Source organism: Ananas comosus, linkage group 8 (assembly GCF_001540865.1).
Source record: "Ananas comosus cultivar F153 linkage group 8, ASM154086v1, whole genome shotgun sequence".
In the NCBI taxonomy this organism is placed as follows: Eukaryota; Viridiplantae; Streptophyta; class Magnoliopsida; order Poales; family Bromeliaceae; genus Ananas; species Ananas comosus.
In genome coordinates this window covers 11,001,331-11,018,963 of record NC_033628.1, presented here as the reverse complement: position 1 = coordinate 11,018,963, position 17,633 = coordinate 11,001,331, and the positions used below count along the sequence as shown (strand labels likewise).

Below are 17,633 nucleotides of genomic sequence, written 5' to 3'. Positions count from 1 at the left end.
GTCATGTCTACTGTAGCTTGTTCATCTAATTAATCTAAAACTAACTAACTAACTAACTATATATATATATATATATATATATATATATATATATATAAATAAACTATTTTCTCACTCTAAAAGCTACAAATCTTGTTGTGTCCTCGCAGGTTCGAAGGTGACATTCAACTGAATCAACTAGTAAGGTTATGATTGGAAAAACAAACAAAAAAAAAAAAGTCAAAAAAAATATTTTCTAGGGTTTTCTTGGCATTGTATGACTTTCAAAAAAAAAAAATAAATAATTTGAAGAAAATGACTTTTTGTCAAGTAGTAGTTATGCCATTTTTTATGGCTCTACTTATATTTCTTAACAGGTTGGTTGATTAATATCTTTTGGAAAAGCTTTTTGGACCATGAAAGAGGCATAAACAAGCGTAGCACTTTTGACAGTGCATGCATGTGAATATTCGATGAACTATATATAACACATTGAGATCTACCATTTGATTCAACATTTATAATATTTCAAAAATATTGTATATTTTGTATTTGAAATGAAAAATTTGTTATTAACTTATCAATCCATTCGATTTGAAAGATTGTTAAAAACTAGTATATTCTTATTAATAAATCGACAAGTAATAATTCTCATAAAATATGAAAATAAAAATATCTTCTAATATACGATCATTTAGTATTTCTATTATCTAGGAATCTACAATAATTTAACTGTTTTCCTAACACTTTTTATAACTACTCAATTTGAATTAAATAATAATAATTTAAATCTTTTTAATAAAAATATAAAAAATTATTAGAATATTACAAACAACGAATCAAACGGGTCAATAACATATAGACAAAAAAGATAGCAAAATAGATAATACATGGTAAACAGCTTAGAAGCAAAATATTTATGCATTTGCGTGTGTTTTGTGTAAACACTATTTATGAGTTGCTTTTTGTATATAGACCCCCAAAATATTGATGTTTTGCTTGTATCGCCCTATTATATTATTATATATTATTAGAAAATGTTATTCAATAGAGTAGTAATTTCTCCATTAATTGACCGGTTTATAATCACAATTTCTTGGTGTAATTTCCTTGATCGATCCCTTTTCTTTTGACCCTCCATTATTTCTAATAAGAGCAATTAATCCAATTATCATCCTTTGACCCTCCACTTAATATTCTCCAACTATTTGTTTTGAGCTACAATTAATTCATATTTTCTTAATTAATTTGTTGAATAAAGATATTACAAATATCTTTTTTGGGGCAACTTAAATTTTTGAAGTTGGATGATTGTTTCGCACGCATTTCTTCATATTATAAGAGATTCTGAGTTCAAATTCCAACCTAGTTTTGAAAATAAACTGTTTTTCCGTGTTACTTAACCATTCTGATACTTTTTAAGGATGTAATAATATAATAATCCATAAGTTATCAAAACATTAAATCATCTTAAATTAATCATTGCATGACCATTTCCTTGGAACATGTGTTCCCACTCTTCTCCATGCTTATTTTGGTAGGAAATTTCGCATCTAAACTTGCTTTCTTGATCTTGACTTTAGTCAAGTATTATTTAATTATTTATTTCTTTTCATACAATAGTAGAGACGCTTTTAAGTGTATATACGAAATTTTAGAAGTAAAAAAATACCCATACATCTCATTTCGGAATGTATATATGATTTACACTCATCCATTTAATGAGTGAGATTTTTTTTTATACGTCGTCTTTTTTATGAGTCAGATGTATAACATACACTCCTTTTAGAAAAATTTACTATATTGATTTGTTTGTTTTTTTTTAAGAAAAAATTATAGAACTTGTCTAAAATATAGATCATTTTAAATCGACTATCTAATCTTTTAAAAATTTAGATATTACTATCTAACCTTTCAATTTATTTTATTTGAGTCGGTTAACGGCACTTTAGTTTCAAAATGTAAGTTAATTATTTTAATAAATTTATAGATACAAAAATTGCGTGAAATACACTTAACTAAAGTTGTTGATTCATTCAAATCAAACAAATTGAAAGATTGATTAGTAAAATCAAAATTTTGAAAAGTTGGATAACCGACTCAAAATTGTTCGTAATGTAGGCAAGTTCTTTTTGTTTTTAACCCTTTTTTTTTTTTTAACATACTGCTTGGGAATATACGTGCAAACGCATGTACGTACATAAATATCAAACTGTGTTACTGATCATCTGTTTTATATTCAATCTTTTTTTGAAAAAAAAAACTTGTTTGTAAGCCCAATGCAGAATCCATATAAGTCCTTCGAGAATCTATTAAATTAAATCCAAAAAGGGGACATGGGACCTATATATAATTCATCAAGTTAAAGCTTGATGAATTATATTGGCTTGAATATTAATTATATACTTTTTATATTTTTACATGAATCATTTAGAGGAGTCAAAGTAACCTTTGTCTCCTCTATAGATTGGAATATGACCCATTAACAACCCCAACAACATAACATATATACTATATATTCAAGTACAATTAATGTGAGCATCCATATCAATTGAATAAGTGACAACAAAGCACCAAAGAGAAAGGATCATGAAATGGTTCAATGCATTTATGTTTCAATATTTTTGTTTAATCGCGGAGTCAACTCTCAAACTAGAATCTCACGAAGCACTTCAGAAAAGTAGTTGACTTTGAATTTATATTCTCCACGTGCACGTTGCGTATTTGGTTGAAAATAGGTGGCCAAAATAGTTATACCCTCAAAAAAAAAAAAAAAAAAAACATCTAATTGAGGTCCAGTTTGGATACAATGTGGTTATTCAGTGATAACTTATTGACATTAAATTTTATTTTTTTATAAATAAAAGTTTAAAAAATTAATTTTTACTCCTTGAAATATCTTAGTATCTATAATTTGATAGGTAGCATATTTTATGTGCGATATGATTTATCTTATTCTGAGAAAATAATCCAAAGGTCAAATACAATATTACTGAAAGTTTGGGCATGCTCCTCATCTATTAAATACTATAAACTATTCTGAAAAGATATGTTGATGATTTTATCTTATTTTGAACATATGACTTAAAGTAAATTATAGTTCTCATCTATCAAATGTACTAATTTTTTGAGTAAACAAAGAGATATACTGAGCAAGATATATATACACTCAAAGGGAATCTAAAGCCATGCTCGGATGTCAGAATAAGGTATCTAATTATAACTCATTCGGTATGAAAATTTATTTGTGTTATTGGTACATGGGAGTTTGATTTTTGTTTATTGAAAGATCTTAAGCTTCCATAATTTGATAGGATAGCTAGCATATTTTACAAACAAAGTAATTTATTTGATTTTAAAAAATAATTTGAAGGACGAATACGCTATTACACTCTAAATATTTGGCTACACTTCAATATTTCAATCACTATAAAAAAATTTTATATGAAATAAAATATTATCGGATAATTTATTCATGCATCCAAATAAGACCGAAAAGTGTTAAATGTGATATCCTACCAAATGTACCTTCTTTAATCAAAACAAAGCTTAATTAGTAATAATAATATAAAAGAAGAGTACATATGTAGCATCTAATTAAGTAGCTTCCTAAGTTCCTATATTTATATACAATATTCATGGTCAAGGTCAACAACAAAGTCTATGTGTCTACACCAATTGACTTGCATATGATGATCTTAATGTATATTATTTTTAAGTTTTGTTTACTCTTGATTGATTTTACTTGGTCAGAATATTAAGTAATTATGGTCAATCAAAATAAGAAACCAAAACTTGGGTTAATTAATTTAAGCCAAAACTTGGGTTAATTAATCCATCTATAAGAGCTTAATACTTGATACTTTGAGACCTTTCCGCGTATTTACATACGAGCTGTTTAGTTTTTTGAAAAAACATAAAAAATTATTCTTTTAAAAAATTATTTTTTATTAGAAATATAGTTTCTCATGGATAAAAAAATCGAAAATTAAAAGTACTACTTTTTCATGACATCTGAAAAAAAAAAGAAGATAAATTATTTTTTTTAAAACCTAACGAACAGAAAGTGCTTTAATTTTCCAATTTAAAAACTATTTTCAGGAATTTTTTTTGGGAAAAACCAAATTCCACCATCTAAACTTTGCGGCAAGTTTAATAATTAACATTAGTAAAACGTATTGTTTAGTCTAATACGAAGCAATAATCGTACACCATGCATGCATAGAGCATGATCTGATTATGTGAATCAAGTAGGATTCAAATTTGGGATCTCGAATATCAATCATCAAATTTTTTGCCATTTGCGCTAGGGACAATTGGTGCGAGGTCATAGTTTTGGTGTCCTAACTCCTAAGTACGTAACACTGCTTGAGAAACGTGCATTTTGATGAGTTCATATTTGGATTCAATGTCACGCTCTAATGCGTGCTTAACTACATGCATGTGAATTTCTAAGTTGGTGGATATACCACCAACTCGAATCTTAAAGCAAGAGGCATTACAAATTTTCTTCCTTGTTTATTCATAGAAAGCGCAAAGTGCAACAATTGCTCAACAACCAAACTGATTATGTAGCTACTGTAGGATCGGTGACACTGACTATTAATTTCAAAATTTTGAGCTATTAAAGAGCGTGCAATCGATTCACTTAAGGGTCACTTGATTCGATGTAATTATAAGTGCGGCATAATTAATTAGAGATGTATACAGTTGAAAATGCAGTAAGTGCAATTACATGTATCATGTTTTGTTGGATGTAGAAGAAACCGCTGTAACTAGAGATAATTTGTTTGGTTGCATACAGTTGAAAAATAATGTTTATAATGATAATTAGAGATGCATGCAGTTGAAAATGCAGTAAGCGCAATTACATGTATCATATTTTGTTGGATGCAGTAGAAACCGCTGTAACTATAAATAATTTGTTTGGTTGCATACAGTTGAAAAATAATGTTTAAAAATTTATCATTATATATATATATATATATATATATATATATATATATATATATATATATATATATATATAGCTAGGCTACTATACTATCGGTAGCACGGAGGGTTCCGTGCTACCAAGTTGTTTTTTTATGATGCAGCTTCCAAATCGACGATCGGCTCCGTTAGACTTGATCTACACTATTAAAAGTATTTAGAAACTAAATTTCATAATTTTTCGTTACCATTTACCCGTCAAACAAGTAGTCTAAAATTAAACGGCTAAAAATAAAAATCTCATAAAAATTAATGATAAAATATTTAAATTCAAAATCAGATTTACTGATCTTACTCTAAATAGTGAAAAAAAATTTCTATAAAATTTCATCGGATTTGGATTGTTTTACATCGTTAAACTCTCAAACACATCACATCAGCCATTAAAATTGTCAATTTTGAGATCTTTTGATCACTAGTCAAATGGTGTTGAAAAAATCTGAAATTTAGTTTCCAAATACTTTCGATTGTGTAGATCAAGTCTAACGGAGCCGATCGTCGATTTGGAAACTATATCATCGAAAACAACTTGGTTGATGGTAATATTATCTCCAATATAAAAAACTATATATTTTTTATTTAAAAAATAATTAGGGAGATAAGCGTAGCTTTTGTTTAAAACTACTCTCTCCAACTAATGCGATTGAGCCTCTTCCTGCAGTTTCTACTGCAGCATTTAGAGTTAAATACATCAAACCGATCATCGAATTTGTATATGCATGTAGTTACAACTGTAGTGCAGTTGCAACTACATGCAATCAAACGGCCTCTTAAAGCGTACAGGCACAGCGTCTACGGATCTCGATTGTGAATCAGCTCAATTTGACCTCTCGTCACTTTGAACACGACTCGATCCAATCATGTCAACTGCTAGGTCAAATAAAACTCAGCCCTACAGAACCTCCCATCATGATACAAGATGTTGGCGCCTTTAAGTCAACAGCTACTAACTGCTCAGCAAAGCCGGTTGGTTGGTTTCACAGTGACTACTTAGAGGCCTAGGCCAGGAAATGGCCCATTAAGAGCCTATCCTGTGTTTGTTTGAGGCCCAATTAAAAAGGCCTTCGCACATCACACGCCTCCCCTCCTCCACCTGCTCAAATTTAAATTCCAACGGTCGAAATAGAACCACAGCATAGCAATGAGATTAGTATCATCCCCGTTGCTACTACTACTTCGCTTCCCAACAATTCTCACAGCAACAACTCCAAGGAGGATGTCGACGCGTATCGCGCGCTCCTCGAAGCTTGCATTCGATCGAGGTCACTCGTAAAGGGTAAGAAGATTCATCAATAGAATACTGAGGAACAATACCCATATCGCAAATTCGGTTTTGTTGGAGAAATCGCTTATGCGCACGTATTGTGCGGCGAAATCGGGCTCGCCCGCGATGTTTTTGATAAAATTTCCCAACCAAGTGTGTTTCTTTGGAATGCCCTGATCAGAGCTTATTCTTGGAGTGGTCACTTCGATAAGGCGATTGAGTTATACTATCAGATGGTCGACTTAGGAGTTGAGCCGAACAAGTTCACGTTCCCTCTCGTACTCCAAGCGTTCGTGAGTATGCTTGCTTTGGAGAAGGGAGTGGACATAAATAACCATGCAAGACCTCTTTGTGTCTACCGCTTTGATAGACATGTACATGAAATGTGGGTGTTTAGATGCTTCTCACCGATTGTTCGATAAAATGTCTAAAAGAGATGTCGTCGCTTGGAATGCTATGGTTCCTGGCTTATGCCCTTCATTTTATGTTATCACGAAAAACCTGCGCGTTTGCGGAGATTGTCACCCGGTAATAAATACATTACACTGGTTACGAGAAGGGTCATCGTGGTGCGAGATGTTAATAGGTTTCATCATTTCAAGGACGGGCATTGCAGTTGCGGCGATTTTTGGTGATGCTGCTGACACTTGAAAACACTGATAGTTGCAGCTTCTACTGCTTCATTACACAAGAAGCAAGGTATACTTCTTTACTGCTTGATCATGCTATAAAATGTAAGATAACTACTACTTTTTCAACTTCAGGTTGTGAATATAGAGCATCACATATCCACATTGTAAGAATTTTCTTGATTTATTCTGCTGTAATCAAGGCTATCAAATACTTAAGGCTAAGTTACATTTTTGGTCCTCAAATTATTTGGCATGTGATACTTCGTTTCAAAATTTACATACTTTGCTGTAATTTATAGCTCAAACATTATGATTTTTTTGCAATTAAATCTCACAATACAATCTAGTTAGCAGAATAGTGATGTGTTATTTATATGACAGTGATATGGTAGTGTTGTGCATAATTGATGATGTGGCAATAAGTAAAATTTCACCTCCTTGCAACATCAGCAGTAAATTACTATTTAATCAAATAAATCGCGACAAATTAAAATTTGAGATCCTAAGTGAAACCATCTCATATTTTGAGTACCACTATTTAATTATGGGCTTAATTATCAAGAACCTCCCTTATACTTTTGCGCTTGTCTCAATTCTCCATACATAAGAATTACATTATTGAATTCCGCTATAAAACTTTTTAAAAATAAACTTGCAGTTAAATTTATCTAGAAGTAATACAACAGAATTATAAAAAATTGAATAAATTGCGAGATCTCCTTTATCTAAATTTTTTATAATTTTTTGAGTTGTAAATTGGCTATTTATTGAGATATGGAATAACGTAATATGTCAACTCATTTTAGTAAAGTTTTACGACCTAATTGATCAATTTTTTAGCTTTTTTTTAATCAATTTTAGATGAGGATATAAATAATGTAATTTTTAATGCAGGGGGATAATTAAGACCGGGGCTAAAGTATAATTTACCCTTAATTATATTATATTATCATGTTCAGGATCGATTTCAAACGGCACATAATTGAGGGGTTTCTATACAAATTTACCAATTCGGGTCTCGGTGTAGCCAAATCGAGCGGGAAACCCTAAAAAAAAAACCATCCTAAATGGATCAACAGCCGTCCATTTCCAACGTGAACGGCTCTGATCCGAATTCAGTAAGTTAACGCGGGAAAGAGAGAGAGAGAGAGAGAGAGAGAGCGTGGGGCGCGGCAGTTAGAGAAAGAGGGAGTAATGGGGGCGTATGATTCGGGTTTGTTACGAGGGAGAGAGATTAATATGGAGTCGAATATCCACCGTCCACGTGTCCCCAACCGTCGCACCAACGGCCGGATGTCGGCCACGCGCCCGGTCCGTGGGCGGCGGTTGTGATTGGTTGGTGTAAGAGGAGTAAATTTTGTACGAACCCCCACTCGACTACAAGATATTTCGAAATCACTCCCTTTTAAACTTTTATTTACACATATTTGACAAATTTTCTATTTATTTATTTTTTTTAACTAGAATCACTCAATTCAAAATAATTAAATTTAAGTAATTTGAGGGAGCATTTCGAAATAGCCTGTAATCCAAGGGTCTCCCCGGTCATTTTTTTCAGTGTAGAGCGCGACCCCTCCCATAAGTTACGGAAATAATTTCTTAGTATTAAATTATCTTATGTGCTGTGTTTTGTATGTGTGTGTGTGTGTGTGTAAGAGAGAGAGAGAGAGAGAGAGAGAGAGAGAGAGAGACTCGTTCGGCAACTGTTTAGCCATATCCAAAGACAAGTTCGAAAACATCTCTCGGTTGGTATGTTTATGTACTACACTCTCTCTCTCTCTCTCTGTGCGTGTCAATTGTTTTAGTGTGAGAAAGAACATGAATTGAGTGAAATGCTTCAATAATTTGGTAACGTAGCAGTAACAAGAGCATTATTTGTTCGGTACTTTGAATCATAACTATTTGCTTCTTTTGTCTTGTTTGATGCAGTTTGGAGTGGTGCTGGAACAGTAGAAAAGCGTGTAATCTTTGTTTGACTTGACGCTCGTTGCTTTGCTACTTTCAGGATCACTGCAGCATTCATGGCATTGAGTTACCAGTCCAGTTGGGAAACCCTGGCTCACCTCAATCCGGAGATCGGCGGCGCCTTCCACGAGCCGCAGTCGGAGGTAGCCGACGCTCTCCTCGGCTTCTTCTGCGACCCGATCGACGCTTCGACGTTCCCCATCGATTCCCTCTTCGACTCGTCGCCGGAAAGCTACTTCTATGCCGAAACCGAAACCGAAACCGTTCCCTTACCCTCCCTCAGCCACTCGTCGCTCTCTGCGCCGTCGATACTCGCTCTGACCCCCGACCTCTACCCGCCATGCGACAAATTCGACCTCTACCGATGCCCGAAGCGACCGAGGAGCTGCGGCGATCTTTTTCGCCCGTCCAACCTCGTCTTCGAGCAGCCCGGTTCGTACATCCGCCACATCGCTGCGGGGGCAATGATGGGCGGTTGTCGCTCGTCGGACTTCCTATCGGAGTTTGCGGCCGCACCGCCGTTAGCTGTGGGGATGCAGGAGAGGAAGGCGGGCAGCGGGTGCTTGTCCGCGCAGAGCGCGGCGGCGAGGGAGAGGAGGAAGAGGATCAGTGAGAAGACCCAGGAGCTTGGGAAGCTAATACCTGGGGGTAATAAGATGAACACTGCTGAGATGTTCCAATCTGCCTACAAGTATGTCAGCTTTTTGCAGGCCCAAGTTGGTATTTTGAGCCTCATGGGCTCCATCCAGGTAATTTTAATAGATCAGACAAATCATAAACTATCTTAATTGCATCTTTGGCTTTGTATCTTCAGCAATTATCATGGTTTTTTTTTCAGTTTCCTCTACTTCCGTGTAATTTTTTGTGCTTATCCGAATAGTTATATTCAAACAGTACTTCAGCTAACAAAGTCGTGATCTTTTGATTTTATGTGCAGGAGAGAGGTAAGGTTCCGTTGCTGGTGGAGCAGCAACTTCAACTCCTGCTTGAATCCACCACAATCCAGGAGAAGTTGTATGGGGAAGGGAATTGCCTGGTTCCCAACAAGATAGTGGACACCATGGCTAAGGACAAGGAGATCAAATCCAACATGTTGGTCTCGAGAGATCTCGATCGCTTCATCGAGTCGATGAGATGAATTTCGTGGTTGGTTATGTGGATTCTGGCTCTGTTGTGTGTGATTGATCAGTAGATTAGGTGTAGAGTTTTCATATTCTTTATTTCTTTTTCCTCTTTTTTTTTCCACTTCAATTCTCGTGTATGTAATTTGCTTGTATCTCTCATTAAATCTGTAATTTCTTCCATGTAGCCCCATTCCATGCTTGGAATATTACTCGTTTCTTGAGTCGAAATTTTTTGATAAGCGCAAGACATAATTTGAATTAAATTAAAAAAATCAAACTACTAGGAGTTTAAAAAGATTTGAATATTTTCTTTGGGGTGTTGTAGAAATTAGAATGCGAATGCAGGGGAGTGAGTGAACGGATGCTCTGAATCAAAGTCGGCAGTTTGCAGAGTTTCGGCACCGACTCCAGTGTGCTAATGTGTTACGTTTCCTTCAAGTCGGCAATTGGGCGTTGTAAGCTTTCTCGTTGCCGAGTTCAGTTACAAGTTGTACACAACGGGGATATTCGCCGCCGTATTCATCCTTACTATAAAATCAGAGCGAAGGTTCTGCATTTCTCGCCCGGGGTCGGCTCTCCTGACTCTCCACCGTCGGATCCGGGAGATCCAGAAGCTCTTCATCAGAGTAATCCACGTGGCAAATCATGGAGCGTCGATTCTCTCCCGAGCCCTGATTCTCCCCTAGGGTTTCCTCATCGCTCCCCTCGCCAACCCTATAAATACCATCACTACACCGCATCAACTTCGCAAGCCTTACTCTTCCCCTCTCCCCTCTCTCCTCTCTCCTCTCTCCTCTCTCGTTCCCAATCTAGATCTAGGGTTTTGGATTAGGGTTTTTAATGGTTAATTTGCGTTTGGAGAAATAATTACACAGGTTTCTCCGTTGCTTGCTCTCAAATTTTGCTATTTTTTGTTGATTTACGTTAATTTCTTTTCGAGATTATTATGGATTACTCGTTTAACGAGTGAATCGAAGGATTTGATGATCCTTTCCCCACATGATCGACTATGATTATAATGTGCGATTATTCGTTTCTCCTTTCTAGGAGAAACCAAGCCAGGATTCTGATCCTTTCCCCTCTTATGCTATTTCTCCTCGTTGAATTCGTTTATTTCTTTGATTTTTTGTATTAAGAATCTCAAATATCGATGTCGTAATTGCGTTTTTCTGAATCATATTTTAGTTAATTTTTGTTAATGGAAATGATGATCCTTTCCCCACATGATCGACTCTGATTATACTGTGCGATCTACTGTAACCTCCTCTTCATGAGGAGGGGACCAAGCCAGGATTCTGATCCACTCATTTAATTATCCATCTATAAAACCTTTGTAGTATTATTGGTTTTTATACAGTTTACCACCATAAGATTAGGTAATGAATTCATTTACTTTGTAAATTATTCATAAATCACACTGAGTTAGTTCCCACATTGTTCAATATGGCATGAAAATGGTAAAATGTTGCATATTAGTATAATGCAAACGCTGAAAATTAGTATTTAGTTTAATCTTTGTTTTGTTTGCTGAACTGAAGGAACTCAAAGAAATGTCTTGTGATTAAACTAATTAAATCTTTGTCTGCATAGTGTATATATATATATATATATATATATATATATATATATATATATATATATATATTCATGGCTTTGTTTACTCAATTAATTAAGGTTAAAATACAAAAAAAAATCTGTAAATATCAGCTTTTGACTTTCAACAACTTATATTTTACTTTCTCATTTTACTTTCAACTAATGCAATCTCTTCCGTTGGTGCTTTATTACTATTTCTTTTATTTTTATAATTTATATTGAAAATGTCTTTGAAAATGATAGAAATATATATATATATATTTTTTCATATAGAGCAAGTGAGAATAATTTGGTTATTTTACCCTATTTGTTAATGTTATAATCTCTTAAAAATATTTTTGAAATTTTAAAGAAGTAAAATGTAGAGTTTTGAAAGTTAGAAGAAAAATAGTAAAAAGATGGATATTTACGTAAGAGTTTTTTGTATTTTAATCTGTTATTAAACATGTGTACAAAGTTGCATAAGCCATAATATCTTTGTATGTGGTTGCTGTAGCTAATGAAGATTATGAAATGGATCTTGTATTTTGTAAATAGGTGAGATTCACCATAGAGAGTTTTGCAGATTCAGGAAAGATGTATACCCTGGTATAGCAAGTGTTCAAACAAAGATGGATGTAATCATGTAAAAGTGGCAGTTCTGTTTGAAAGATGGGGGATATCAATGTATGTGGAGAATAATAAGAGAAGTAAAAGTGGGGGAATTGATTTCGTATGTTATTACTCTTTTGGGTATTAAATTGTTGTGTTTTGTAGATTGTAATTTATTTCCAAAGAAGGGATTCACAGCATGTTTGGTACTTGTATGTTTGGTATTTAAGACTATTTAATGCTATTGAGCATATACCTTTTTTTTCTCTCTTTTTTGTGGGATTTATAGAAAAAAATATAGCAATCTTAATGGAAACAATCATTTTTTTAGTTTTGTTGTATGGAGCATAATTTTTTTTGTAATGTCAAATGAAGCCTAGATGTATGAGATGAAGGGTACAAATGGATCGGGGTTGGGTCAAATTTTTTTGCTATTTTCTGAAAGAGCAGAGTGTGATTAATTTTCAAATTTTTTGAACCATGGGGTGATAAAGTAAAAATGTGTTCTACGCAGCAGGGGCAAATTGCATTTTTTAAAGGAATGAAGAAGAACGAAAATTTTAGGATGAATTTGATCTCTACTGCAGAGTTTTAACTTGAATGAATTTGAATGAATTTGGTGGTGTTTTGAAAGAATCTCACTTTATACTTGAACAGTTAAAAATGTTAAAAATTATATATTTTAAATGTAAAAAATTAGTGCTTTTGAAAATGCTTCTATTTTTCTATTTTTCGGTAGAAGCGTAAAAATTATATTATAATGAAATTGCGACGATCTGTGGAATTCTTACATCTACACAACGTGACATATTCTACAAAAAAATAAAATAAAATATATTGTTATCGTATTTTTATTATTATATACTTCTTGTTCCAAATAAAGACGAAATGAGGAAAAGGCAGAAATGGTTTTGAATTTTGTGTACCAAATAAGGTCTAGTTGAATTTTGTGTACCAAGGTCGAGTTTAATAATACGGTAAATTAAATGTACTCAGTATCTTTCCTCTTCTAACACTTTAAACTTGCAAATGCAAATTATGCAACCACAATTTTATTGTATTAAAAAAAATTACAAGCACTTTAAAAATTTTAGGCATTCTTTCTATAATCTGAAAAAGATAAATTTTAAATAGCACTCATGTGGTTTCGCACTTTCTTATTTTGGTATCTTGTAGTTTAAAGTGTATTAGTTTAGTACCATATGGTTTCATTTTTCTCTTTTCGCCAACGTCTCGGTTAACTTTTCATTAAATTATATACAAAAAATTTCAGATACTCTACCTATGATCTATCTAATTTTCACTTTAGTATCATGTAGTTTACTAAATTTTTATTTTAGTATTATATGGTTGTCACTGATTTAACAAAAAAATTGATGAACGGAATAACGAAAAGAGAAAAACAAAACTACAGGATTCAAAAGTGATACATTTTAAACTATATGATACTATAATAAGAAAGCGCAAAATCAAAGGATGGTATTTGAAGTTTTTCCATCTAAAAATAATGCTTTTAGCATAATTATCAAATTAGGCCCAAGTATAATTAAGTGCTTTTCGAAGCACAGTACTAAACCAGGCTCTTATTGGCTAACCAGGCCTTATTGGTCCACGTGCCTTAAGATGACTCATTACCTTTTCGTTATGGGCCATGTAAAAGCCCACGTTTCTTCTATATATAAAAGAAGCCGACAAGCCCAAGCCCAACTACAGAACCCCGGGGGAAGCGATCGAGGAGAGAGAGAGAGAGAGAGGGAGGGAGGAGAGAGAAAGCTCGAGAGTGCGATAACAATGGCGGAGGAGGTGAAGCTGGGGTCGACGAAGCCGATGATCGCGACGCAAGCGGAGATGGTGGAGGCGCGGGTGCCCATCCCTTACCGCGACCAGTGCGCCCACCTCCTCATCCCCCTCAACCTCTGCCGCGCCGCCGAGTTCTACCTCCCATGGCGGTGCGAGCTCGAGCGCCACGGCTACGAGAAGTGCGAGTACGAGCTCGTCATGGAGCGCATGCTCCAGATGCAGCGGATCCGCGAGATCGAGAAGACGACGAAGGCGAAGCAGATCCAATCCGGGGGCGCCCCGATCCCCCTCATCCCCTCCCCCGCTAACGCCTAAAAAGGGTTCGATCTCTCTCTCTCTCTCTCTCTCCCCCTCTCTTCCCCCTTCTCCGATTCGATTGTTGCTGTGTTAGTTCGTGCTCTTTTCTCCTAAATATTCGATCTCTGGGTAGTTGCAACGAGTTATTACTCGTCTTTCTAGGGTTTTTTGGTGATCCTTTAGAGCGAAGGGTTTGGAAGGGATCTTCTTCTTTATGTCGACCCTATTACTTGCATGTTACTCTTTTGCTTTAAGATAATGGGAGCAACTGTCCTATTTGCAACTGTAACATTACAAACTTCACATTCAAATGAATAGCTTTGTTTTAGTCTATCTTGTTTCTGCTTCTTCCCGACGCAAGCACAAGTCATCTAGTAATGCCATCCAATTCATGATTTTCATAGTCCGAGTTCTCGTAAATTTTGATCATGACCATATCAGATATAGGCAAAGAAAAAATCATAGCAATGTGATGTTTTGTTCTATGTTACCAGGGTTTCATAAGAGACATAGAGAGCAGGGAATGTAAACATGTTGGTGATCAAGTAAGTATTGAATTTTAAACTTAATAGTAGGTAGCTGTTTGGCTCTGTTTGGCTTTAAACAAGATTATTCATTTTGCCTGAAAGGGGGTCGAGCAGCTAAGTGTAATTTAAGCTAAAATCCATACTTGACAATGTAGTGTTATCGGATCGGTAGTAGCGCACATCTACTGTTCTTTAGATGGTGGATCACTATTATATCTCAGCTGCTCTTTACTGAACTGTTCTAAAAGGAGTGGTGTGGTCTGATTGAACTACGCATTTATCTGTCTTGAAATTGTGGGAGAAATTAGGCACTGTAATTTGTCTAAAAATTTAATCTCTATCTGACAGTTTCTCGCTTGCCTACTTATGTGTGCTCTTTGGTTATTTATGTGATTGTTTAGTATAAACCTTCAAGTTGGTTTATTAATATCGCAAAGAATATATCTGTTTAACTTTGACGGTCAATAATCGTGGTCGTAATTCACAATTGTTTTTTATGTTGCTATGTTGAAGAAATCAGTCTATGTAAACAAGCTTGTCTTATAGAGATACCTTGCAGAAGAGCAATGACTATCAGGCTACGGTTTTTTCAAATTTTCATCTAGTTGAAACTGCATTGCACCCTACAGCATATCTGGAAGGTTGGGGATGTATATGCAGGTGCATATGCAGCCTCGTGTAATGTAGTGAAATGTATTCATATTGAATCTAGTGAATCCGTAAGGATGTGTTACAATCAAAAGAGAGTAGGTAGAGGAATTGAGAAAGTAAATGAAATGTAAAACTTGTTATGACCTGACCTGCTCATGTAAGTTATACAGCATTGTTTCATTTAAGTGTCAAAATTTTAAGCAACTGATCATAGACATATCTTGCAAACCCTACTTACACTGTTTAAACGCATCCATCATAGCTGGGCAATTTATGTTCGTTTTGCAACTACTATGCTACGCACCAATCCGGTCTATGTGGGGCGTTCAATTGACTGCATCTGCATATGCTGGTGTGTCCGCTGGTTTTTGGATTAGCCTCACAAGATTGTCTCATCTTTTATTTCTTTAGTTTTGCTCTATAGTTCGTGAACTTGTGCAATTTGTCTTTTCATCTTATATATTTGAAAAGTTGTTCTTTATTCTTGCTCACGCTTTGATGTGCTTCATCTTTCTACAGGAGAGCAGGGATCCTCAGCTGGAACTCAGTATATTATTCTGTAACTCGTCGCAAGGACTGTAAACTTGTTATGCAATCAAGAACTTCTCTTTGATTCGGATAAACTGAGACTACCTGTTATGTTTCCTCCTTGTTTTAAGCTCCCAGTTCAGTTTTTAGAAATAAAAGAATTAAGTGTTCATATATTACACCTTGAAAGAGGTACAAGACAGTTAAATTAATTGCATCTTCAATTGTTCTTCCTTGTTGCAGCTGTTGTGTGAAATCATTTTGTGTAATTTTTACTGCTCTTGTGGCTTCTACAAGAGCTCAGGTTTTCAACCCAAGTGTTTGATGCATAGTAACCTCATAACTTTGGTTTCCTTTTATAGCTCGAGGGTTTTTTTTTTTTCTTTTCTTTTTTTTTTTTTCCCAGATCTGAGGAGTTGAGATGAGGTTTTTTTGGGGGGTGAAAAATATATAGAACTTACCTCAATCATTGCTTATTTTGATCCGACTATTTGATTTTTAATTTTTTTTATTGTACTATCCAATCTTTAATTTATTTGATTTGTGCTAGTTAACGACTTTTGTAACTTCAAATTTCAAATGCATCATTTATCTTTATAAATTGAATTAGTAAAATTTATGCAATTCATGTGATTGTAAATTTGTTAAAGTAAGTAATTAGTTTAAATTTTGTATAGGAAGAGTCATTAAATAATTTAAATCAAACAAATTGAATAATTAAAGTTAAAATTTTTAAAGATTAAATAAGTTTTAAATATATATATATTTCTTCTTTCTTTCTTTCTTTTTGATCTTGCTTGTAGGTCCTTGGATTTTAGAACCCTTTTGGGTAATTCTGGAGGTTCAGATTTTTTATTTAATAGATTCTCAAATGGGGGGATTAAATCTCCAATCTCTTATCACACACTTTATTCCTTCTCAAATAATTCTTTAATTAATAAAAAAAAACTTTGGTTTTGAAGCTCTTTCACTGCACTGTACATTAAACCCACCCAAATAATTTTCACATCTGGAATACTAACAACAGCAAAATAGTTACTTCTTCGCAAGTAAAAAAATCATAGCTACATAATTGTCGCAAGCTCCATTACAGTACGGTGAGAAGTAAACATAAAGCACACTATATTTCTCTTAAAAATATATATATAATTTTGAAAAAAAAAAAAAACAAATACAGAAAAAGGAGGAACAATTAACTGAAACCATCATCACTGTATTAATAAGACTCCTATTTATTCCATCTCCCTCTCTCTCTCTCTCTCTCTCTCTCTCTCTCTCTATATCTATATCTAAATCTACTAGTGCGAATTCCCAAAGATGCATGGGCCACACCACACAGCTAGGCTAATTAAGAGAGGAGGAGGAGGAGGAGGAGGAGGAGGTGTGAGAAACAGTACAAATACCAATTTTGGCCGAGCCCAGTAGAGGAATCAGGAATGATGATGGCGCTGTACGTGCAAGAGGATTGAGAGCGGCTTAAAAATAAAATCCCCATTCATTCATTCATTCAAGCCCGCACACCCTCTCCTCTCTTCTCTCTCCCCGCTGCTGCTGCCGAGATAAGTTAAAGCGACACAATCATGACCAAGCGAGAAATAACCAAACCAACAAAAAAAAAACACACACACACACATTGGGTGCGTGTTATTAACTATCACCTCTGCATGCATTTGATCAGCTTAGCTGG

The 17,633-nt window shown here is 34.5% G+C and overlaps 2 protein-coding genes and 1 long non-coding RNA gene across 7 annotated transcripts; all 3 read left to right on the top strand.

Moving 5' to 3' along the window:
- On the top strand, positions 5,975–10,190 carry LOC109713852. Of its 4 annotated transcripts, none has more exons than XM_020238095.1 (3): positions 5,975–6,934; positions 8,873–9,581; positions 9,770–10,190. In XM_020238095.1, exons 1-3 carry the CDS (start codon positions 6,870–6,872, stop codon positions 9,968–9,970), a joined length of 975 nt encoding a protein of 324 aa, XP_020093684.1. In that variant the 5' UTR covers positions 5,975–6,869; the 3' UTR covers positions 9,971–10,190. The 4 variants fall into 4 exon arrangements, with proteins under 4 accessions (XP_020093684.1, XP_020093686.1, XP_020093685.1 ...); XM_020238097.1 differs by lacking the exon at positions 5,975–6,934 and adding an exon at positions 8,530–8,616; XM_020238096.1 differs by lacking the exon at positions 5,975–6,934 and adding an exon at positions 8,564–8,616 and having other exon boundaries at positions 8,797–9,581.
- LOC109713608 lies at positions 10,695–12,473 on the top strand. The gene is made up of 2 exons (XR_002217130.1): positions 10,695–10,831; positions 12,090–12,473. It is a non-coding gene; the product is annotated as an uncharacterized LOC109713608 (long non-coding RNA).
- On the top strand, positions 13,838–16,188 carry LOC109713580 (NADH dehydrogenase [ubiquinone] 1 beta subcomplex subunit 7-like). Of its 2 annotated transcripts, XR_002217120.1 has the most exons (3): positions 13,838–14,263; positions 14,735–14,785; positions 15,938–16,188. XR_002217120.1 is itself a non-coding variant. In XM_020237702.1 (2 exons), exon 1 carries the CDS (start codon positions 13,935–13,937, stop codon positions 14,256–14,258), a length of 324 nt encoding a protein of 107 aa, XP_020093291.1. In that variant the 5' UTR covers positions 13,839–13,934; the 3' UTR covers positions 14,259–14,263; positions 15,938–16,188. The 2 variants fall into 2 exon arrangements, 1 of the variants encoding a protein (XP_020093291.1); XM_020237702.1 differs by lacking the exon at positions 14,735–14,785 and having other exon boundaries at positions 13,839–14,263.

Bases quoted from the DNA above. Each gene is read 5' to 3' on its own strand.
- LOC109713852 (XM_020238095.1), top strand. From the start codon at position 6,870: ATGCTGCTGACACTTGAAAACACTGATAGTTGCAGCTTCTACTGCTTC. The intron at 6,935-8,872 runs GTATACTTCTTT...TGCTACTTTCAG, and splicing joins TTCATTACACAAGAAGCAAG to GATCACTGCAGCATTCATGG. The intron at 9,582-9,769 runs GTAATTTTAATA...TTTTATGTGCAG, and splicing joins GCCTCATGGGCTCCATCCAG to GAGAGAGGTAAGGTTCCGTT.
- LOC109713580 (XM_020237702.1), top strand. From the start codon at position 13,935: ATGGCGGAGGAGGTGAAGCTGGGGTCGACGAAGCCGATGATCGCGACG.